At 42.8% G+C, this 25,303-nt stretch overlaps 5 protein-coding genes and 1 long non-coding RNA gene across 6 annotated transcripts; 3 read left to right on the top strand and 3 right to left on the bottom strand.

The window, feature by feature from the left end:
* Positions 1-897: 897 nt before the first annotated feature.
* LOC132940654 (histone H2B-like) lies at positions 898-1,278 on the bottom strand. The gene has a single exon (XM_061008365.1). The coding sequence runs from the start codon at positions 1,276-1,278 to the stop codon at positions 898-900; it is 381 nt and encodes a 126-aa protein (XP_060864348.1).
* Positions 1,279-6,055: 4,777 nt separating this feature from the next.
* On the top strand, positions 6,056-6,543 carry LOC132941208 (histone H2A-like). Its single transcript, XM_061009150.1, has one exon. The coding sequence runs from the start codon at positions 6,120-6,122 to the stop codon at positions 6,495-6,497; it is 378 nt and encodes a 125-aa protein (XP_060865133.1). The 5' UTR covers positions 6,056-6,119; the 3' UTR covers positions 6,498-6,543.
* A 1,812-nt stretch (positions 6,544-8,355) lies between these two features.
* On the bottom strand, positions 8,356-8,817 carry LOC132941420 (histone H3). Its single transcript, XM_061009464.1, has one exon. The coding sequence runs from the start codon at positions 8,769-8,771 to the stop codon at positions 8,361-8,363; it is 411 nt and encodes a 136-aa protein (XP_060865447.1). The 5' UTR covers positions 8,772-8,817; the 3' UTR covers positions 8,356-8,360.
* A 3,031-nt stretch (positions 8,818-11,848) lies between these two features.
* Positions 11,849-12,563, top strand: LOC132941418 (histone H1A, sperm-like). Its single transcript, XM_061009462.1, has one exon. The coding sequence runs from the start codon at positions 11,899-11,901 to the stop codon at positions 12,511-12,513; it is 615 nt and encodes a 204-aa protein (XP_060865445.1). The 5' UTR covers positions 11,849-11,898; the 3' UTR covers positions 12,514-12,563.
* Positions 12,564-12,653: 90 nt separating this feature from the next.
* LOC132941423 (uncharacterized) lies at positions 12,654-16,022 on the top strand. Its single transcript, XR_009664160.1, has 2 exons — positions 12,654-13,280; positions 15,904-16,022. It is a non-coding gene; the product is annotated as an uncharacterized LOC132941423 (long non-coding RNA).
* Positions 15,234-22,562, bottom strand: LOC132941422 (uncharacterized). Its single transcript, XM_061009466.1, has 2 exons — positions 22,263-22,562; positions 15,234-15,963 (listed from the first exon to the last, which is right to left on the bottom strand). Exons 1-2 carry the CDS (start codon positions 22,528-22,530, stop codon positions 15,872-15,874), a joined length of 360 nt encoding a protein of 119 aa, XP_060865449.1. The 5' UTR covers positions 22,531-22,562; the 3' UTR covers positions 15,234-15,871.
* Positions 22,563-25,303: the final 2,741 nt, after the last annotated feature.

Raw genomic sequence — 25,303 nt, 5'->3', positions numbered from 1 at the left:
GTACAACCGTGGCACTTGAACCAGAATTTGGCGGATGGTCATTTTTGTTATTTGGATGGACTATATTATTTAATTTGGATAACTGTCGGGAATCGAATAATTCAACAGTGCAACAATATCCACGAGACCACGACGTATAAAACATACATTATAATTATACACGACACTAGCAGCCGATTATCGTCTGTTTATTTATAGATACTTTTGTCCCGCGTTCTGGGGAAGTTTGATGAATAGGTACGCCATTTACCGAGTAAACATTGACATTGTTATAAATATATTTTTATTACTGATAGTCGATAAATAAACAATAATTATCCAGGATTCTCGGTGTTTATATGGCTTCAATTACGTAAGATACCGATTGTACCTAATTAAAAACCCGAAAGACCCATGTTGACATTACAGTCTGGTTAGGTATAGCTATTACTCACAGTCGCTCAAATATATATTAACGTTAATTTTTTCATTACCACGGATCGACCGACAGTTAAATAATAATAATGAAATTTGCCGTGCCCATAAGATTGGTTATTTTTAGCATGTTTTTGCCGAATCTCGTGTTTTCGACGGTAAAACCCGCACAACGTCTATTAATATCCATCGCATTTATAATAATACACACGATATTATATCATTCTATCAAAGAAGAACTCGATGTTTTAGTAAATTTCTCACGTAACCGGACGGCATTTTTTTTTTCGTTGTTTTCTTTTTTAATTATCCCGATAATCACGCAGTGCTCCCCGCTCTGTACACACTGCAAATGTTCAAAATATTCTACGTGCGATAGTTTTAGTTCAAAAATAATGGTTGTTAGAGAACAGAAATTTTATAGCGATTGGTGGCCCTGAAAAGGGCTTTAGTTGAGTAATGATATTTCACAAAACGGGAGACTTATTTGGAGCTGGTGTACTTGGTCACAGCCTTGGTTCCTTCACTGACGGCGTGCTTGGCCAATTCACCGGGCAACAAGAGTCGGACGGCAGTTTGGATTTCCCGGCTGGTAATGGTCGAACGTTTGTTGTAGTGGGCCAGACGACTGGATTCGGCGGCGATGCGCTCGAACAGGTCGTTGACGAAGCTGTTCATGATGCTCATGGCTTTGGACGAGACTCCGGTGTCGGGATGTACTTGTTTCAACACTTTGTAGATGTAGATTGCGTACGATTCTTTCCTCTTGGGCTTGCGCTTCTTGTCGGACTTGGCGATGTTCTTTTGTGCCTTGCCGGACGACTTCTTCATTGCTTTGCCCGCCGATTTTCCTCCTGGAGCCATTTCGAATAGTTGTAAATAGAAAACTTGTTGACGACTGAAACGTTGTGTACTGAGTGATGATTTGGCAGTACATCACTGGGGGTATATATTACCAAACCCAAGCGACATGCCGTTCGTTTATTGGTGTAAAAACCCACAGTGATGACGATATAAATAGAATCGTCGATTTGTCCATAACAACGGAAAATAGAAGTTTCTCTACGAGTACGTTTCACGGTTATGTCGAACGAAAACCACAACGTTTGGTAATGAAAGTCAACCGAACGGTGTGACGTAGTATCGTAGTGTTGTTATCTCTGTCCAATCACAGAATTGCTATCCACAATTTTACTATATATACGAAAATTTCAGGCGAATCGCACATCATTCAACGTTCAGTTCACATCCGAGCAAGACGTCCTCTGCCAACTACTCTACAGCCAGCCGTTCTCACCGCTTCAACAGGGCAACAGCGCCCACGGTTCACACCACGAACCCACAACCTCAAAACAGCCGTTCTCACTGCTTCAACAGGGCTCCAGCGCCTACGGTTCACACCACGAACCTTCAACTCAAACAGCCGTTTTCACCGCTCTCCAACAGGGCACCAGCGCCCACAAGTAAGCCGTCGCGGAAGCGACGTCCCTCCGTTATAGCTGTCGTGGGGCCGCGCCCTCACATAGCCACAGCAACCCATCCCCTCCCTAAACAAACCCACGCCAATCAAACATGGGCAAAAAACGCAAAGGGGGTAACCCCCCTACCAACCACCTACTAAAATTCGCACGTCAGCGTTCTGCTCCTCCCTCTCCAACACCATCAAAAACTTCCGACTCCGAAACGTTAGACTCCTTCTCTGACTCAAGCGCCTCGACACAACACTCTCGATCCTCACTAACTTCCGTACAATCTACAGATACATTAACTTCCGTACCTAAACCAAACCAAACAAATAGCTCCGCACAAAATCAGACCACCTCCGTACAAAACCAAACCTCCTCCTCACTAAACCAAATAACCTCCACACCAAATCAAACCACCACCGCATCTAATCAATCTACTTCCGCACCAAACACACCAAAAACTCCGATTAAACCTACATCCGCTAGACCACCACCAATTATGCTAAGCTCCGGCTCCTGGCGGAAGATCGCTCCCGTGATCTACGCCCTCCCAAACCTTGCCCCTACCTCTCTAACCGCCAAATCGTCCTCCAACGGCCAAGTCACCGTCCAAACTTCTGACGCGACCCTTTTCCGACTAATCCAGAAAACCCTACTGCATCATGGTATCGAATTCCACACCTTTTCACTCCCCGAAGAACGATCCATCAAAGTCGTGCTGAAGGGCATCCCACATGATATCCCGGTCGACGAAATCCAAGGGGAGCTGGAAACCCTTGGATTCTCCGTTAAATTCATCCGCCGTTTCGGCACCCCGGAAAAACCGATGCCAATTTGTGTGGTACACATCGCGTCAAATCCAAATTCAAAAGACATTTTCCTGTTAAACAATCTCTTCTATATACAAATTTCCGTCGAACCCCTCAAACCCTCCGGCCCAGCCCAATGCTTTTCGTGCCAACGCTTCGGCCACGGTTCACGCGACTGCGGTCACCCACCCAGATGTGTGAAATGTGCAGGAAACCACTTGGCTAGCGACTGCCAAAAAACCCGCGAACAGGCCCCCACATGCTGCAACTGCGGCGGATCACATACCGCAAATTTCCGAGGTTGCCCCCACTTACTGGCCCAAAACCAACCAAAACCACAAACTCAGGCCCAAACCGTCCAAAAACCAAACAAAACCCTTCCTATTCAAAAAACACCACCTCCCCCACCTGCACCTAGGCCAACCCTGTCCTACGCTACTGCAACTGCCGGAGCAGCTCCCCCCTCCCCCACTCCCCAAGCACCACAAATCAACCTGTCCCTGATTCTAAACCTCCTGACCAACCTACTGACTGCCCTGGCAACCAACCAGAACCCCAAAACACTGATGGAAACGACCATAAAAGCATTCCTGACAATTCTCACGCCTCCCAATGAATAACTTAAAAATCCTGTTTTGGAACTCCAACGGTATTACACACAAACTTAATGAACTAACAGCTCTCGCGCTCCAACTAAAAACCGACATAATCTTACTTAACGAAACTCGTCTATCTCCCTCCACCAACCTTCACATTCCAAATTACTTCACGTACAGGAACGACCTACCGACTACCCGGGGCTCGCCCCCTCACGGCGGCACGGCCGTCCTTATTCACCGTCGCATCGTCCACCAACCTATGACTCTTAACACAACCATTCAAACCTCTTCAGTCCTTATCAAACTTAACAACCATGAAATACTTGTATCAGCGGTATACAAACCACCTGGCGCCACTCTCTCGACACCTGACTTAGACTTACTTACCCAAAGCGCGGAATGGCAAATATCGGCAGGCGATTTCAACGCCAAACACCCACTGTGGTACAGCCACTCAACAAACGCAGCCGGCCGTGTTCTCTTCGATCACGTTCAACATTCGGACTATGTCATTACTGCCCCCTCTTCCCCCACACATTTTCCCACTTACACCCGTCACAGACCCGACGTACTTGACATCGCCCTCGCACGTCTACCATACCCGACCCAAATCGAAAACCTCAACGAACTATCTTCCGACCATAACCCTATACTTCTGGAGACTCTATGTACTCCGATCTCATCGTCTCCTCCTACTACTAACCGCTTCATTAACTGGACAAAATACAAAACGATCCTTACCAACTTACCAAACTCTCCCGTACCACCGACAAATGACAAACATTCAATTGACCTAGCAGTCGATTGTCTGACCAAAAACCTGCAACACGCTATCGAAGCTAGCGTATTTACTCCTAAACTCAAAAACTCGTCCCTCTTACTTCCCGACTACATAAAACTAGAAATAACTGGAAAAAAACCAACTACGCCGTCTATGGCAGAGAAACCGTGACCCAACCGTTAAACGCCAACTTAACGCCAAAATCGCACTAATTCGTACATTACTTCTAACTCACAAAACTGACCAATGGGACTCCTTCCTAAACTCTCTCGACCAACAAGACAACTCCATTTACAAACTCAACAAAAGCCTCCTTCATAAACGTCCAGCTTCTCACCCTCTGACCGGGCCAAACGGTCTTGTCTTTCCGGCCAAAGACCGAGCCGAGCTGATAGCGGACTCTCTCGAACAACAATTCCAAACCAACCCCGGTCCCGACATACCAGAAGTGACCGCGTACTACCATTCACTACAAAACCACAATACTATAAAATCTAACCTGTTCACCACCCCCGGCACCGTTCAAAAAATCATAAGCGACCTTCGCAAGAAGAGAGCCCCAGGCGATGATCTCATCACCAACACGGCTCTTAAATTTCTTCCCAACAATATCTTACTATCCCTAACGCAAATTATAAACAGCTCCTTCAGAATCTGCTACTTTCCACTTGCCTGGAAAAAAGCAGTCATAATTTCCATTCCCAAACCAGGCAAAGACCACAAACTACCCGTAAACTACCGCCCAATCGCTCTGCTTTCCTCCCTATCAAAAATCTACGAACGACTCATACTCACTCACCTGCAAAACATACTCCGTGACAAAATCCGCCCAGAACAGTTTGCCTTCAGACCCGAACACTCTACTACCCACCAACTGACCAAACTCACTCACCAACTCAGCCAGAACTTTAACAACAACATTAACACCGCTTCTATATTTCTTGATGTGGAGAAAGCTTTCGACAGAGTCTGGCACGCCGGACTCCTTTACAAACTTTCTCAACTCAACATCCCGACCGAAATCATTAAAATTATAGAATCCTTTCTCACCGACCGCACTTTTATCGCTAAAATCGAAGACTCTTTCTCGTCCACCAGACACATTCTCGCAGGCGTCCCTCAAGGATCCTGCCTATCACCAACTCTCTACTTGACCTACATAAACGACATTCCGACGACTTCAAAAGCTCATCTCTCGTTATTCGCCGACGACACGATGTTCTTTACTTACGACCACAACCAAAAACGAGCCGCCATACAGTTACAACACCAACTTAACCTTGCAACCACATGGTTTCACCGATGGCGAATCAAAATAAACGCGACCAAAACTGTAGGTATCATTTTCGGACACTCAAATACCACCCACGTACCACCACTACTACTCGACAACCACTCCATTAACTGGTCCGACAAAGCAAAATACCTCGGCGTCACCATCGGGCGCAAACTCACTTTCGGCAAACATATTCAAAACATCACCAAAAAGGCCACCCGCATCCGAGGTTTGCTTTACCCCATACTAAATCGCACTAGCCCCGTCCCAACGACAACGAAACTTAACATACTAAAACTTTACGTCTCACCAATCCTAACGTACGCTGGCTCTTCTTGGGCACCCTTTATAGGACCCTCTCAATGGAACCAAATCGAATCCGTCCAAAACATCGGCATACGCACCATAACGCGTATGCCCACTATCGTTAGAAATTCGGTCCTTCTAAAATCGACAAATTTCAAATCTATTCAAACCTCCATTCGTTCCCAAACCAAATCAATGTTCTACAAAAATTCTTTCTCGAATCATACTCACATCCGACTTCTAGGTAAAACACACCCTCCCCCAAATACTAAACGTAAATTGAAACCCTACCCACTCTCTTGGACAGAACAATAAATTTAACCATTTCTTCTTAATTTCCATCCACTAGTAGAGGCACAAGCCTGGAATAGTAAACGGCATAGCCATCCCTTTCAAAGCAAAGCAAAGCAATCGCACATCAGTCTCATTTAGTATCGAATCTGAACCATTCCAAGCACAATTACAATCATGAGCGGACGCGGCAAAGCAGGAAAATCGAAGGGAGGCAAATCCAAGACCAGGTCGTCCCGCGCCGGACTCCAGTTCCCGGTCGGTCGTATCCATCGTCTGTTGAGAAAAGGAAACTACGCCGAACGTGTCGGAGCCGGAGCACCGGTATACCTGGCCGCCGTCATGGAGTACTTGGCAGCTGAAGTTTTGGAGTTGGCCGGTAACGCCGCCCGTGACAACAAGAAGTCTCGTATCATCCCCAGACATTTGCAATTGGCCATCAGGAACGACGAGGAGTTGAACAAATTGTTGTCCGGAGTAACCATCGCTCAAGGCGGTGTGTTGCCCAACATCCAAGCCGTGCTCTTGCCCAAGAAGACCGAGAAGAAGGCCTAACTTTGCTACCTTACCCTACAAACACAGTTTAAAACGGCCCTTTTCAGGGCCACCAAAATTAAAACAAACGGTCCGTCCGAATTTTTTTCCAGCAGATACACTAGATTGTGTTAGTACTACACGTGTAGCTGTCGTTGCTTTCAGATTTTTAAGCGAATGCCTTGAAATTTTTCAATCGAGATCGGGCACGATTTTACATTAAATATACTTGGATAACGATTCTGAAGGGCCTTAATTCCATTTCCTTCATATTTCGAAGAAGAAGCCGTCACTTGTGGGTGGCCTTAAACCTTAAAAATCGTATTAAAAAATTATCCCATCGAATTACTATGGGTACACCGTCAACATAAGCTGGCTCGTCGTCAAACGAATGTTTAGAATTAAACGCTGATTTTACTCAAATACGGCTACGCTGACCACTGGCGGCTTACAAAACAACCGTTTTTATTAAAAAATTATATTTTTTATCCTTATAATTTTTTAAGTTTTTTACTTTTTTTATACAACATAGTGTTTTTTAATTTTATATTCCAAAGCAGAATATTTTTCTTAGTATTTCGACACATAGAAGTGGACAAACATTTCGCGGGGTAACCCCGTACCACTCCACTCCGCTCATCTAAACTTTAAATACTTATAACTCATAAACTACTCGTCCCAAATTCGATTTTCATGTATCGAAATACCAAGTAAAATACTCTGCTTTGGAATATAAAATTAAAACCCTATGTTGTCATACAAAAAAGTGAAAAACTTAAAAAATTATAAGGATAAAAAATACAATTTTTTAATAAAAACGTTGTTTTATAAGCGATTTGAAACGATGTAAAAAAATATTTACACTTTATGAAATATTGGTTGTTGTTTGATAAAAGAATCGCCCGGTGTTAACTGTAAGTAGACCAAAATATTTTAAAGCCTCACAATGACGATTGTTCACTTTTGGTCTGATTGTGACATTAAAAATAAGCTAGTTATGTTGTATAATTTGACAAGACGTCAATCAAATAAACCCGGAAATGAATATAGCACGAATTATCGAGGTAATCAGATGATTGACAATTAAACAATGAAATACAAAATATATTCTAAAGTATGTTGTTCTAAAAATATTCTAATAGGTATCTGTTTTCGGTTATTTGGGAAATGACGACGCGATAAAGTATCGCGATTAGTACTTAACTGTATTGTAAATACCGTGATGCGGGTATTACCGTCGATAACAAGACATTTGTAAAAACATTCTAAAAATAACCCCTTTGTATGGTTTCCATTATTATGCGTTGTTGTCTGTCGATCCGTGGTAATGAAAATATTAACATCAACACGTGAACGACTGACGAAAGTTATACCTAACCATATTATACCCGTCTACAATGTCAACATGGGTCTTTCGGAATTTTTAATTAGATACTATCGGTGTTTTACTTAATTGAAGCCATGTAAACACCGAGAATCCTGGATAATTATTGTTTATTGATCGATAATCGGTAATAAAAATCTCAATGTTTACATGGTAAATGGCGTACACCTATTTATCAAACTCCGCGGGAAATCTTGACAAGAGTATCCATAAATAAACAGACGATAGTCGGCTGGTAGTGTCGTGTATTATGTAACGTCGTGGTCTCGTGGAGATTGTCACACCGTTGAATTATTCGATTCCCCATCTCATAATTTTGGCCTGGGTTGTTTATTTATCATTCTCCTATTTTGTAAAATCTGTACAACAATAATAATAATATACTGCCGCTAGCGCAATATTCACAATCACTATTCGTGCCCATCGCCAGACTATAATTACGTTTTGGTGGCCCTGAAAAGGGCCTTTTTAAGGTATGATAACTAATGACGATGATCAAGTTAAGCACGTTCACCGCGGATACGACGGGCCAACTGGATGTCCTTTGGCATGATGGTGACACGCTTGGCGTGGATCGCGCAAAGATTGGTGTCTTCGAACAGACCTACCAAGTATGCCTCGCTGGCTTCTTGCAACGCCATGACGGCGGAGCTCTGGAAACGCAGGTCGGTCTTGAAGTCCTGGGCGATCTCGCGCACTAGACGTTGGAACGGCAATTTGCGGATCAAAAGTTCTGTGCTCTTCTGATAACGACGGATTTCACGGAGGGCAACGGTTCCCGGACGGTAACGATGTGGTTTTTTCACTCCTCCGGTGGCGGGTGCGCTCTTACGTGCGGCTTTGGTGGCCAACTGTTTCCTGGGCGCCTTTCCGCCGGTGGATTTACGAGCTGTCTGCTTGGTACGTGCCATTGCGCTGCTGGATTAGATTGTTCTGAGTTGGTGTGCAAAACGTGGATGTCGGACGACTGATGTGGTTCGAACACACTGTCGACCGGTATATATACGTAAATGGGAACAGTATGCGTCGTCCTCATTGGACGATGTTTAACGTTTAGAATTTTAGCGGCGGGGTGGGGGGATAACCGGTCATGGTTCCGATTGGTGGTTCGGTGTCGAGAGAAACGGTTAAAAGGGACTGCGACCTGAAGAAAAGTATCAAACAGCAATACAATCATTCTTAACCATACTATCCCCCCAAAATGGATAACTTAAAAATTCTATTTTGGAACTCAAACGGCATTAACCACAAACTTGACGAACTGCGCTCTTTAGCACTAAAACTGAAAACCGACATAATCCTACTTAACGAAACCCACCTAAAACCCTCGGCCAGACTTCACATTCCTAACTTTTTTACGTACAGGTACGACCTGCCGCCCGTGCGGGGCTCGCCCGCCCACGGAGGCACGGCCGTTCTCGTCAACCGACGTATCGTTCACCAACCAGTTACTCTAAACACAACCATCCAAACCTCTTCCATCCTCGTACAACTCAACGGCCACGAAGTACTTATTTCAGCCGTATACAAACCACCCGGAACCCTACTAACGACAAACGACCTCGACCTTTTGACAAAGAGTGCCGAATGGCAAATTTCGGCAGGCGACTTCAACGCCAAACATCCGCTGTGGTATAGCCACACGACTAACGCTGCCGGCCGTGTCCTCTTTGACCACGCACAACAATCGGACTACTCTGTAACTGCTCCCTCTTCTCCCACACATTTCCCGACATGCACACGATACAGACCTGACATACTCGACATCGCCCTCGTACGACTACCCTATCAAACCCAAATCACTAACCTCAACGAACTATCTTCCGACCACAACCCCATTCTTCTAGATACACTCTGCACTCCGATCTCTTCTTCTCCACCGGTTACGAATCGGTTTATTAACTGGAAAAAATACACGACAACTCTCACGAACTTACCGAACTCAACCACTCAACCGACCAACGACCGCGAGTCTATCGACCTGGCAATCGAAAACCTCACAAAACATATCCAACAAGCGGTTGAATCCAGCGTATACGTACCGACACGCAAACACCCGTCCACTGTAGTACCAGACTACATTAAACTGGAAATACAAGACAAAAACCGTATACGCCGCGAATGGCAAATAAACCGCGACCCGACAATTAAACGACAACTAAACGCCAAAATATCCCTCATACGTACCTTACTCGCAACGCACAACACTGACCAATGGGACATCTTTCTTAACTCACTAGACCACCAAGACGGTTCAATATACAAACTCAACAAATGTCTCTTACACAAACGTCCAGCATCTCACCCACTAACCGGCCCCGACGGCCTAGTTTTTCCGGCCAACGAACGAGCAGAGCTGATAGCCGACTCGCTCGAACGTCAATTTCAAACAAACCCCGGCCCCGACTTACCAGACGTAACCGCTCACTCCCAGTACCTACAAGGCCTTGACATCACCCGATCTAACCTCTTTACCACTCCCGGCCAGATACAAGACATAATTCGCAACCTTCGCAAAAAGAAAGCCCCAGGTGACGACCTCATCACCAACACGGCTCTTAAATTCCTACCGAACAACGTTATACTGTCCCTTACTCGGATCATCAACAGCGCCTTCAGAATCTGCTACTTTCCCCTTGCCTGGAAAAAAGCAGTCATCATCTCCATTCCCAAACCTGGCAAAGACCATAAACAACCCGAAAACTATAGACCAATCGCCCTCCTCTCCTCCCTGTCCAAAATTTACGAACGACTCATCCTCACCCACCTACAGGACAAACTCAAAAACAAAATCCGTCCCGAACAGTTCGCCTTCAGACCCGAACACTCGACCACACTACAACTGACCAAACTCACCCACCAACTGAGCGAAAACTTTAACAACGACTTAAACACTGCTTCCGTCTTCCTCGACGTGGAGAAAGCCTTCGACCGCGTCTGGCACGAAGGCCTACTCTACAAACTCTCCAAACTCAACATCTCGTTAGAAATCGTAAAAATCATCCAATCCTTTCTCACCGACCGTACTTTTACCACTAAAATCGAACACTCCTTCTCTACTACCAGACACGTACTCGCAGGAGTCCCTCAGGGCTCCTGTCTCTCACCGACGCTATACTTGACGTACATTAACGACATTCCAACGACTCCTAAAGCCAACCTCTCACTCTTCGCTGACGACACGATGTTCTTTACTAGTAACAAAAACCCCAAACGTGCAACCATACAACTACAACACCAACTCAACCTCGCGTCCAACTGGTTCCACAGGTGGCGAATCAAAATAAACCCGACCAAAACAGTAGGCGTCCTCTTCGGGCGTTCTAATACAACCCACATTCCACCTCTAACCATCGATAACCAACCCGTTAACTGGTCAAAACAGGCCAAATACTTAGGCGTCACGATTGGACGTAAACTTACATTCAACCAACACATTCAAGACGTAACCAAAAAAGCTACCCGCGTCCGTGGTATGCTTTACCCCTTACTTAACCGTACCAGTCCCGTTCCGCTGAAAACAAAACTTAACATACTTAAACTCTACGTGACCCCTATACTTACATATGCTGGCTCTTCCTGGGCACCCTTTATCGGCCCCTCCCATTGGAGACGTATCGAATCCGTCCAAAACATCGGCATACGCACGATAACCGGTATGCCCACCATCGTTAGAAACTCGGCCCTTTTAAAATCAGCCAACTTCAAATCTATTCAAAATTCCATTTGCTCTCAATCAAAAACAATGTTCTACAAAAACTCTTTTTCCGAATACGATCATATCCGCCTCTTAGGTAAAACCCACTCCCCTCCAACCACCAAACGTTTACTCAAACCATACCCATTAAATTGGACTGACTAACATAACTGAACCTACCAATCAACCACAAAATCCATCCACTAGTAGAGGCACAAGCCTGGAATAGTAAACGGCATAGCCGCCCCTCCCAAAGCAAGCAAAGCCGTTTGGTATCACCGCAGTGAACAGGCGAATCATCCATCGTTTTTAATATTTACTTGAACAATATCATTATCAACATGACAGACACCGTCGCTACAACTCCGGCTCCAGTCGCCGCATCGCCGGCCGCGAAGAAGTCTCCTGCCAAGAAGAAGTTGTCGGCTTCTAAAGTCAAGAAGACCGTTGCGTTGCACCCGACCACCGCCGTGATGGTCACGTCGGCCATCAAGGAGCTCAAGGAGAAGAAAGGTTCGTCGTTACCGGCCATCAAGAAATACTTGGCCGCCAACTACAAAGTCGATCCCGCCAAGCTGGCGCCTTTCATCAGGAAGTTTTTGAAAGCCGCCGTCGCCAACGGTACCGTCGTCCAGACCAAGGGAACCGGCGCTTCGGGACACTTCAAGTTGCCCGTCGCCGAGGTCAAGCCGAAAAAGGCCGTTGTAGCCAAGAAGAAGAAATCCATCGTCAAAAAAGTCAAAGCCGCCGGAACACCGAAGAAGAAGAAGCTCGTAGCCGCCAAGAAACCCGCGGCGGGTGAACCAGCAGCCAAAAAAGCGAAAAAGGCCGCTGCGACGAAACCCAAGGCGACTACACCAAAGAAGGCCCCAGCCAAAGCGAAAAAGCCGGCCGCCGTCAAACCCAAATCGAAGAAAACTCCGATCAAGAAAACCGCAGCTCCCAAAAAGAAGTAGTGCGGTAGTAAAATACTATCCCCTCTTCCTTCCTTAAAACGGTCCTTTTCAGGACCACCAATTTTATGATTCGCACTTCTCTCAATAAATATATTTCATACATTTACAGTAAGCTGTGTACGATTGTATTACGCGTGATTTAGAAAATAATATTTTATAAAGTCCGTTCGCGTGTTTGGTCGTTTCAGACTATGGACGGGTGAAACGTACCCAGTTGCAGTTTGATTATATTGCAATCGATCAAAATGAAAACATCGGTTACAATTATTGTTAAGGAATTCCCAAATTCAATATTATTTATAACCGACTAATAATAACATTTAATTACGTCGAGATACTATTGCCCGTATCGGTATTTCTATAGGTTTTTCATTGATGAGTTATTTTTAGAATGTTTTTACCAAATTCCTCGTGACCCGCACAATGGTTATTAACGATATGAATATTATTTATTATCAAATTATAATGTTATATTTATATCGCCTGTGACAATCGCCAATTGTGTTGACGTTCAAATAATTCAATCGAACAAAAATAATAAACCGAGACGTGAATAGAAAGACAAGTCGTTAAGCAGTAAATAATATAACTTAAACTCGCACATTTCGTTACGTTCGGGTTATTTTCATCAAATATTTCGATACTTTCAAGTTTCAGTTCGGAGCGGGACAAAGGCAGCTGTTTCTTCGGCGGCGGACATCTGAACGTCTGGTCCTTGATACATATGACACAGCTCTACGTTTCGTCGGAAGAGTCCGTGTTTACGCGTAAGTTTGTTTTTATTTTATTTTGCTGCTCAAATTTACCATTTTAGACTTGAATTGAATTAAATATTTATCGACACGGACAATTTGCTAACTCGGTGACGTATAAACGATTTATAAAAATAACATCATTTTAATTACATTAAGTTTAAAGAATTTGCAATTGTTTCCAAAATACCGCCGTGTCTAGTGCAACTGCCTTCAATAAATGAGTAGATCAACTGAATGTTACCGAAAAAATCAAATGTTATTCTATTTTCTCTCCCAACTGAATCTACTAAAATCAAATTGAGACAATGAACAAAGAACGCTTTATCATTTTTCTTTTTGAATTTAGCTTGAACTCCGTTTACACTTCCCGACATTGTTGCTGCACCATCGAAGCACATTGATAAAACAGATTCCCATTTTACCTTCCCGTATTTATTGTATGATTTCGGTAAAGTACGATTAAGACGAGATTTATTGATAAAGTCTGCCTCGTTAAAATTTCGGGTAGAAACAATGTAAAATACTGACAATACTTACTTTTGAAGTTTTAAAACATCTTAAAAAGGCCCTTCTCAGGGCCACCATTTTTTTCTATACATCGTTTATAACCCAAAGTAATGATAACTCACTGCTGAACACTTGGTTGGAATACGATACTAACACGGAAATAGTCCGTTCTAGTTATTTGGTGGTAACAAACGTAAAGATAATTAACAATTTGTTTAAGATAACAACAGCACATTAGTGAACATAAAAACGCGCAGAATATAAATTATTACGCACCCGTTGCGTTTATGACATTATGAAGCTTTATCTTTGGCATCATCATCTGTCCAGTAATTTACTTTATTTTTTTTTTAAAATCTCGCTGACGATAGTTCATAAATACTAAACGAATAGTAATATTATAACGTTTCAAATATAATATCGTTTCCAAGTTCAATGTTCGGTAAATATTTTAATATGGTTGTATTTAAAATCTCCCATTTTATACCATAGTCGTTAACAACATCATTTATTGCATTAAAAATAGTCTGCGGATCAGTTGACATTGTTCTGTTCATACCTACAAACTGCTCCACTGGACATTTTTGTACATCATCAAAATACCTTGAAACTATTGATAGCTGTTCGTGGTGTCCGAAATCGCTTGTCTCGTCAGCAATAATTGATATTTTTTATTTTCAATTTTAAGTTTTAACTGATTTTTTAGAAACTTGACTTATTGGATATAATTAGATCGTTTTGAATTATATCACTACAATAAGTCGCGTTTTTTGGACCTAATTCTAAGTGAGATTTAAGAAGAGGATCATATTTGGCCAAAAGTGTAACAACATCTTTGAACAGACCTTTATCGTAACTACTTTCCTTCTCATTTTTTCCTCGGAATGAACGTCCACCAATACAAAGAGGAGTTATATCAATTAAGCGTTGCATGATTTGTCTATTTTTTAATATTTGCTGTTCTTTTTGACTATGTATAAGTTCTCTCTCTTCATCTAAAACTATATCTATTGGATTTAAATGCAAAAAGTTTGTTAATGAAGTTATGGTATTTAAATGAGTGTGTTTGAGGTTTGGTGTGCTTTAAATTTAGTTGTAGCTAGTTTTCAATCATTAAATCCAACTTTTGAATGCGCAGAATCTGTATAGCCGGCATTTATTCCTGAAGAATTGGTGAACATCCGACAGGGAAAACAAAAAGCTCTATCTAGTTTCACACTGTACTCAAGCCAATTGAATAATTATTCATACCAAGATTTATTAAAGCACCGCAATCTATCTCCAAACATTGTTCGTGGATACGATTTAAGTTTGGGTTGAAATGGGCCTCGAACAACCCTATATTTACGTTCTAACTGGGATGCCGGTAATAAATTAGCAGGATCATCAGGATCTAAAATGTTCAGAATTCATGCATAAGATGAACAATTTAAATTTAGTACACAATACTTACTCGGTTTGATCATTTAATGTTTAAAATTGTACAACTTGTTTTCTTAGTAAATAACAACATTTAAATAATATGAAGTATCGAGAAACATAAAGACACAACATTGATCAACACAAATATTATCAGTTAGGTATACCTAATAAAACTAATTAGTAAAAAGGTTTATTGGTTAATGGTTACTGCAAAAGCAAAAAATTACAATATTTATTTACCTAATATACATAATAAAAAGTCAACTACAAAACATTGACCCAACATGGTTCAAAATGTATATATTTGCTCGTGTGGCATAAAACCTAACCTAACCATATTTTAAATAATATATCTTAAACGGTAAAATATAATTTAACTTTGTAAAAATATATATGCCTTTGCACTTAGTAGCCTGGACCGGTCTGCCACCAAACACTGAACACAATTAATAGTAAACCTAACATAGCACGCACATAGACAAAACTAACAAATTATTATTACCTATTACAATATTATTTCTATCCATCATAAGGATATACATATAAGTTATAAATTAAACGTTTAACTAGATACAATGCGTCTATAAACACAGTCTAGAACTGAACACAAACAGCCAACATATACAAACATTAATACATTATTAAAATAATATTGTAAGTAAATACCCAACAGCTCATGTACAGTATTTGACTCGAACTTTTTCAGATTCTTCAACCGTATGACTGCAGTGTGTCAATGGGACTGGATCATCTGGATCATTGTCACCTAAATTAATAAAATGAATATTGTTAATTCATAAGTAAAATAAAACAGCTTACATAGTATGCATAGACAATATTATTAAAATAATGAAAAGGGCCGTTTTGGTTGAGTAATGATATTTCAAAACGAGAGATTTATTTGGGGCTGGTGTACTTGGCCACAGCCTTAGTTCCTTCACTGATGGCATGAAATATATATATATATATATATAATATTTATGACACATCTCTACGTTTCGTCGGAAGAGTCGGTGTTTACGCGTAAGTTTGTTTTAATTTTATTTTGGTGCTCAAATTTACCATTTTAGACTTGAATTGAATTAAATATTTATCGACACGGACAATTTGCTAACTCGGTGACGTATAAACGATTTAAATGATAATAACATTTTAATTACGTCGGTACATTATTGCTTGTATCGGTATTTCTATAGGTTTTTCATTGATGATTTATTTTTAGAACGTTTTTACCAAATTCCTTGTTATCGACGGTAATAGCTGCTATTAATGATACGAATATCCATCGTATTTATAGTATACTATTATATGTTTTGCCATATACATCATAGGGACCGATAAAATCCTTAAATAACCGGACACCGAATTTTTTTTTTCACCCGACTATTTGCTGAAAAATATGGTTGAATCAGCGTTTGACGACACTCAGCTGATGTTCAGAACTTCACGCATTACCTACGTCATGTATTTTAAAATTTCATTCGAGTTTATTATTCAATAACAACCAATTTTTCTTGAGCCCTTATCAGTGTCACCAATGTATATGTCACCAGTAAAATATTACTACATATTTCAATGATACGTTTTGTGAAATTGTAAATTTTGCACGTTGTAATTTTGTGTTATTTAGCTACACCTATTATCTATAGGTTTTGAGGTTAAAAAAAAAATCTAATAAAATTCGAAATTTACTTGTACCTATAAATAGCTCAAAAAGAGTAAAAATATTTTAATAATAATATTGTAAGATGTGTGGAAAATATAAATAAAAATATAATTTTTTTATCATAAATAAAATAAAATGTCATCTTGCCACCTGGGATATTATGATAATGTTATAATAAAAATTAAAAAAAACCCTTTTTTTAATGTTAAAAATATTACAATGCCGTTGTCGTACTTTTGGTACAACCGTGGCACTTGAACCAGAATTTGGCGGATGGTCATTTTTGTTATTTGGATGGACTATATTATTTAATTTGGATAACTGTCGGGAATCGAATAATTCAACAGTGCAACAATATCCACGAGACCACGACGTATAAAACATACATTATAATTATACACGACACTAGCAGCCGATTATCGTCTGTTTATTTATAGATACTTTTGTCCCGCGTTCTGGGGAAGTTTGATGAATAGGTACGCCATTTACCGAGTAAACATTGACATTGTTATAAATATATTTTTATTACTGATAGTCGATAAATAAACAATAATTATCCAGGATTCTCGGTGTTTATATGGCTTCAATTACGTAAGATACCGATTGTACCTAATTAAAAACCCGAAAGACCCATGTTGACATTACAGTCTGGTTAGGTATAGCTATTACTCACAGTCGCTCAAATATATATTAACGTTAATTTTTTCATTACCACGGATCGACCGACAGTTAAATAATAATAATGAAATTTGCCGTGCCCATAAGATTGGTTATTTTTAGCATGTTTTTGCCGAATCTCGTGTTTTCGACGGTAAAACCCGCACAACGTCTATTAATATCCATCGCATTTATAATAATACACACGATATTATATCATTCTATCAAAGAAGAACTCGATGTTTTAGTAAATTTCTCACGTAACCGGACGGCATTTTTTTTTCGTTGTTTTCTTTTTTAATTATCCCGATAATCACGCAGTGCTCCCCGCTCTGTACACACTGCAAATGTTCAAAATATTCTACGTGCGATAGTTTTAGTTCAAAAATAATGGTTGTTAGAGAACAGAAATTTTATAGCGATTGGTGGCCCTGAAAAGGGCCGTTTTAGTTGAGTAATGATATTTCACAAAACGGGAGACTTATTTGGAGCTGGTGTACTTGGTCACAGCCTTGGTTCCTTCACTGACGGCGTGCTTGGCCAATTCACCGGGCAACAAGAGTCGGACGGCAGTTTGGATTTCCCGGCTGGTAATGGTCGAACGTTTGTTGTAGTGGGCCAGACGACTGGATTCGGCGGCGATGCGCTCGAACAGGTCGTTGACGAAGCTGTTCATGATGCTCATGGCTTTGGACGAGACTCCGGTGTCGGGATGTACTTGTTTCAACACTTTGTAGATGTAGATTGCGTACGATTCTTTCCTCTTGGGCTTGCGCTTCTTGTCGGACTTGGCGATGTTCTTTTGTGCCTTGCCGGACGACTTCTTCATTGCTTTGCCCGCCGATTTTCCTCCTGGAGCCATTTCGAATAGTTGTAAATAGAAAACTTGTTGACGACTGAAACGTTGTGTACTGAGTGATGATTTGGCATGCATTGCATTGCAAGTAGGACGACCATAGATTGGTCTATGTGCTCTTTTCAGGCGGATGCCTATTAAGAGATGAATGATATGGCAGGTAGGTTTAGGTATACTATGACTGTGACCAATCGAATGGTCGTATTTTAGGAGTTGATCTTATTGTCGATACGGCTTCATCACGGCCCAAGTTTTTAATATGATTGTGGTTTGAGAAGGTGTTTTGATAGAATAGTCTTTTTGAATTATCCTTTACTACTTCATGTATGGTTTTTATTCTGGCAGAGTCACGAATGTTCTGGTTTGATACGAATCTCAAGAGGCCAGCACTGGACCGTACGCAACTGGTCTGAACTGATTCAATGAGATTCCAGTTAGATGGCGAAATACAAGGGCCCCAGGCCTCGGCGGCGTATGTTAAGAGAGGTCTTATGTACATGAGATAGATTTGAATTTTGGATTTGAGCGGCACTGGGCTGCGGCTATTTAGGACTGGGTTGAGCATATTTTTGCATCTGCGCGCTTTGACGAGAGTATTTTTGACGTGGTTGTTGAATGTTAGGTATTTGTCGAAAGTGACTCCAAGGTACTTTGCATGGTTTGTCCACGGGATGGGTACACCTGCCATGGTAATTTGACTCAAATTAAACGTGGTGTTTTTGTTGAACAAAATAGCTACTGTCTTACTTGTGTTGATGCCTAGCCTCCAGTTTTTGAACCATGTTAAGGCCAGGTTAATTTGCCTTTGAAGTGCATTAATTGCGTATTTAGGGTTACGATTTGAGGCTAGAAACATGGTGTCGTCGGCGAATAAAGCGAGACTGCTGTTAGCGTTAACAGGTATGTCGTTTGTGTATATCAGGTATAGGTATGGTGACAGGCAGGAGCCTTGTGGCACACCTGCTCTGATTGGACGGTTACTGGAGACAGAATTATCGACACGAACGTTAAAATATCTGTCGGATAAGAACGATTGGATAAGCTTAATTAAGTGGATTGGGGTACCAATTTTGAATAGCTTGTGGAGTAAACCTTCGTGCCAGACCTTATCGAAGGCCTTTTCTACGTCGAGAAAAATAGCCGGAGTGAATTTTTTGTCGTTTCGATTTTTGCAGAGCTGGTCCGTGAGCTTAATTAGTTGAAGAACGGTAGAGTGTTGACGACGGAAGGCAAACTGTTCATCTCTGATCAGGTGCTCAGTTTGGCACTTTAGTTTTCTGAGGATGATTATTTCAAACATCTTGGCAATAGTGGGTAGGAGCGTGATAGGACGGTAACTAACGGGGTCAGCGTGGTTTTTCCCCGGTTTAGGTATGGTTATGATCTGACCTCTTTTCCAGTCGTCCGGGAAGAAACAAAGTCGAATGCAACCGTTGTATATATGCGTTAGCCTGAGAATAAAATTATTCGGAGCGTTTTTAAGTGCGTTATTCGTGATATGATCTTCGCCGGGGGCTTTCCGTTTGGGTAGATGGTTTATGATGTCTTTGATGGACCCAGGGGTTGTGTAATCATTACTACTGACTTGTGCGTCAAAGATAGATGTTAGGCTGCTAATTACTTCGGGGAGGACTGGGCCACGATTTGGTGTGAACTGTTCTTGGTACGTATCAGCAAATAGTTCTGCACGATCAATGGCCGAGTAAGTTAGGCCGTTTGGTCCCATAAGCGGATGAGTTGCTGGTCTCTTTTTAAGAAGGCTTTTGTTAAGTTTGTAGATGGACCCATCAGATGGGTCCAACGAGTGGAGAAACTTATCCCATTCGTCCTGCTTGTGAGTGGCAAGCATTAACTTTATGAAGGCAGTTCTGTGGTTAAGTTGTCGTTTTGTGGCCGGGTCGCGGTACCTTTGCCATTCACGCCGTAGACGGTTTTTTGCATTTATTTCACTTATGATTTCAGGTGGCAAACGGTCGCGATAAAATAATCTATTGTTGATTGCATATTTCGAGACATCTAGTGCTTTTTGGGCATTTGACGTGAGGGTGGCTACTGCACGGTTTATGTCGTCACGAGTATTTATTGGTGGTAATTTACCCTTGGAGATAGTTTCTAGAGTGTCGCTAAATTTTTTCCAGTTTATTCTGTTTGCGGGGGTTGGAGGTGAAGAAGTTATTGGAGAGTCATTGATTAGCAGAAGAACTGGATTATGGTCGGATGACAGTTCATTTAATGATGTAGATGATATTGATAGGTGTGGAAGTTTGACCAGGGCGATATCGAGTACATCTGGGCGGTGATTTGGTATTGACGAGAAGAAGGTAGGCGAGTCAGGAGCTACGACTGTAAGGTCCATGTTTTGGACGTAGTTGTGAAGTGCTAGACCGGCTGTGTTTATGCAGCGGCTGTGCCAAAGCGGGTGTTTTGCGTTTAAGTCGCCCGCGACTATGAACCAATCGCAGCCGTTTAGCAGCACACGGAGGTCGTTGTCGACGAACGGGACGCCAGGACGTTTGTAGACTGAAGATATACGGATGATGTGTTGGTTTATTGATATGTCAATTGACGTAGATTTCATTGATGTTTTGAAAATAGATTGGCGGTGGATTATGCGTTTGTGGACGAGTATGGCAGTGCCCCCGTATGAAGGTTTTCCTGGTCGCGCTTCATTATCCGATCGGTATATGTGGAAGTTATTAAATTTGATATTGGTATTTGGGTTTAGTTTGGTTTCTCCAAGTAAAATAATGTCGGCTCTGATTTTTTGAATTAGTGATTGAAGTTCTAGAATTTTGTTTGATATGCCGTTACAGTTCCAATGAATAATTTTTAGTTCATTATCCATTTCGACTAGTGAGTAGGGAGAGGAAAGACTTGATTGTTGATACCATAATAGATTTAGGGTCGCTATCAGATGTAAGGGCGGTGAGTAGGTCAGTGAGTAGAGTAATTATTTCATCGATATTGATTTGATTTATTTTTGTTTCGTCGGAAGATGGGTTTTTGTCTGAGTTTACGACATCAGCATAACTAGTATTTGTTTTCGGCTGAGCGATAGAGGCCGGAGTGGATTGTGTAGGTGGGGGTGGTTTAGTTACAGCAGGCTTCGATGACGCTACAACATGTAGGTAGTGTGAGCAACCGCGGAAGTTGGCCGTGTGACTACCCCCACAGTTGCAGCAAGATGGCGGATCTTGTTTTGGTTTGGTACATTCTTTGGCCAAGTGATTACCGCTACATTTGACGCAGCGTGGTGCGTGGCCGCAGTTTTTTGAGCCATGGCCAAAACGTTGGCAGTGAAAGCATTGCGCTGGACCCGATTTTTTAAATGATTCTACTCTAACTGAGAGATAAAACATAGACGTAATTTGGTATATAGTCGTAGATTGCGGAGTTTTGGTCAGGATGACTAAACACATAGGAAGTGGACGGGAGTTTGCACCGAAGCGTTTTACAGTATTGACCGTGAACCCTCGGAGTTCAAGTTCGGCAGTGATTTCCTCTTCAGCTATGTCAGTGGGTATTCCTCTGATGACCACTTTTAGGGTGTGATCTTCAGGGAGGGAAAAAGAGGTAAACGCAATTTTATTGGTTCTCAACGCTGATTGGATTTTCCTGAAATTTGTAGGACATTTCATCTGTAGGCGGACAGAGCCTTTAGAGTCGATTTTGGCTGTAAAGTCATTTGTGTTGAGTTCAGTTATTTCTAGTATAGTTTTGGCAGATTTGCGCCAGTCGTTGGAGTTAATGATGATCGGAGGAATATTTGTTTTGGCCTGTGGACTAGAACTGCGAGAGGGCGGTGGCAACCTGGTTATCGGTGAACTTGGGGTGGAGGGGTCCAGAGTTTGGATTAACTTATTATTAGTAATAATGATTGACTTACCCGATGAGAGTGTGGAAGAAGGTGCGGACACACTGGCCATTTGCCTGTCAGTTTCCGAAATATCGCTGGTTGGTCGAGAATTTACCGATGAGGCGTAAGATTCGCCTGACAGCGATTCGGAGTCCGATTGATCGGGCGATGGCGGTTCAGCACGCTGCCGCTGTGATGTGGCAACCAGTAGCGGTGGCGGAGAATAGGTCCCGTTTCGGAGTTTCTTCGGTTCGGTAACCGGAGGAGTCCGATTCCTTTTGCCTCTGCGGCCGCCCATAGTGTACGTCGATATGCGCCAATCTAATGTTGTAGCTACGTCTGCACGGGATGAACACTGGGCAATAACTGATTTGGCAGTACATCACTGGGGGTATATATTACCAAACCCAAGCGACATGCCGTTCGTTTATTGGTGTAAAAACCCACAGTGATGACGATATAAATAGAATCGTCGATTTGTCCATAACAACGGAAAATAGAAGTTTCTCTACGAGTACGTTTCACGGTTATGTCGAACGAAAACCACAACGTTTGGTAATGAAAGTCAACCGAACGGTGTGACGTAGTATCGTAGTGTTGTTATCTCTGTCCAATCACAGAATTGCTATCCACAATTTTACTATATATACGAAAATTTCAGGCGAATCGCACATCATTATCACTAACATTATTCAACGTTCAGTTCACATCCGAGCAAGACGTCCTCTGCCAACTACTCTACAGCCAGTCGTTCTCACCGCTTCAACAGGGCAACAGCGCCCACGGTTCACACCACGAACCCACAACCTCAAAACAGCCGTTCTCACTGCTTCAACAGGGCTCCAGCGCCTACGGTTCACACCACGAACCTTCAACTCAAACAGCCGTTTTCACCGCTCTCCAACAGGGCACCAGCGCCCACAAGTAAGCCGTCGCGGAAGCGACGTCCCTCCGTTATAGCTGTCGTGGGGCCGCGCCCTCACATAGCCACAGCAACCCATCCCCTCCCTAAACAAACCCACGCCAATCAAACATGGGCAAAAAACGCAAAGGGGGTAACCCCCCTACCAACCACCTACTAAAATTCGCACGTCAGCGTTCTGCTCCTCCCTCTCCAACACCATCAAAAACTTCCGACTCCGAAACGTTAGACTCCTTCTCTGACTCAAGCGCCTCGACACAACACTCTCGATCCTCACTAACTTCCGTACAATCTACAGATACATTAACTTCCGTACCTAAACCAAACCAAACAAATAGCTCCGCACAAAATCAGACCACCTCCGTACAAAACCAAACCTCCTCCTCACTAAACCAAATAACCTCCACACCAAATCAAACCACCACCGCATCTAATCAATCTACTTCCGCACCAAACACACCAAAAACTCCGATTAAACCTACATCCGCTAGACCACCACCAATTATGCTAAGCTCCGGCTCCTGGCGGAAGATCGCTCCCGTGATCTACGCCCTCCCAAACCTTGCCCCTACCTCTCTAACCGCCAAATCGTCCTCCAACGGCCAAGTCACCGTCCAAACTTCTGACGCGACCCTTTTCCGACTAATCCAGAAAACCCTACTGCATCATGGTATCGAATTCCACACCTTTTCACTCCCCGAAGAACGATCCATCAAAGTCGTGCTGAAGGGCATCCCACATGATATCCCGGTCGACGAAATCCAAGGGGAGCTGGAAACCCTTGGATTCTCCGTTAAATTCATCCGCCGTTTCGGCACCCCGGAAAAACCGATGCCAATTTGTGTGGTACACATCGCGTCAAATCCAAATTCAAAAGACATTTTCCTGTTAAACAATCTCTTCTATATACAAATTTCCGTCGAACCCCTCAAACCCTCCGGCCCAGCCCAATGCTTTTCGTGCCAACGCTTCGGCCACGGTTCACGCGACTGCGGTCACCCACCCAGATGTGTGAAATGTGCAGGAAACCACTTGGCTAGCGACTGCCAAAAAACCCGCGAACAGGCCCCCACATGCTGCAACTGCGGCGGATCACATACCGCAAATTTCCGAGGTTGCCCCCACTTACTGGCCCAAAACCAACCAAAACCACAAACTCAGGCCCAAACCGTCCAAAAACCAAACAAAACCCTTCCTATTCAAAAAACACCACCTCCCCCACCTGCACCTAGGCCAACCCTGTCCTACGCTACTGCAACTGCCGGAGCAGCTCCCCCCTCCCCCACTCCCCAAGCACCACAAATCAACCTGTCCCTGATTCTAAACCTCCTGACCAACCTACTGACTGCCCTGGCAACCAACCAGAACCCCAAAACACTGATGGAAACGACCATAAAAGCATTCCTGACAATTCTCACGCCTCCCAATGAATAACTTAAAAATCCTGTTTTGGAACTCCAACGGTATTACACACAAACTTAATGAACTAACAGCTCTCGCGCTCCAACTAAAAACCGACATAATCTTACTTAACGAAACTCGTCTATCTCCCTCCACCAACCTTCACATTCCAAATTACTTCACGTACAGGAACGACCTACCGACTACCCGGGGCTCGCCCCCTCACGGCGGCACGGCCGTCCTTATTCACCGTCGCATCGTCCACCAACCTATGACTCTTAACACAACCATTCAAACCTCTTCAGTCCTTATCAAACTTAACAACCATGAAATACTTGTATCAGCGGTATACAAACCACCTGGCGCCACTCTCTCGACACCTGACTTAGACTTACTTACCCAAAGCGCGGAATGGCAAATATCGGCAGGCGATTTCAACGCCAAACACCCACTGTGGTACAGCCACTCAACAAACGCAGCCGGCCGTGTTCTCTTCGATCACGTTCAACATTCGGACTATGTCATTACTGCCCCCTCTTCCCCCACACATTTTCCCACTTACACCCGTCACAGACCCGACGTACTTGACATCGCCCTCGCACGTCTACCATACCCGACCCAAATCGAAAACCTCAACGAACTATCTTCCGACCATAACCCTATACTTCTGGAGACTCTATGTACTCCGATCTCATCGTCTCCTCCTACTACTAACCGCTTCATTAACTGGACAAAATACAAAACGATC

Source organism: Metopolophium dirhodum, chromosome 3, assembly GCF_019925205.1.
Source record: "Metopolophium dirhodum isolate CAU chromosome 3, ASM1992520v1, whole genome shotgun sequence".
NCBI lineage: Eukaryota > Metazoa > Arthropoda > Insecta > Hemiptera > Aphididae > Metopolophium > Metopolophium dirhodum.
Note: the sequence above shows the minus strand (reverse complement) of the source record. Positions and strands in the feature narration are given on the sequence as shown.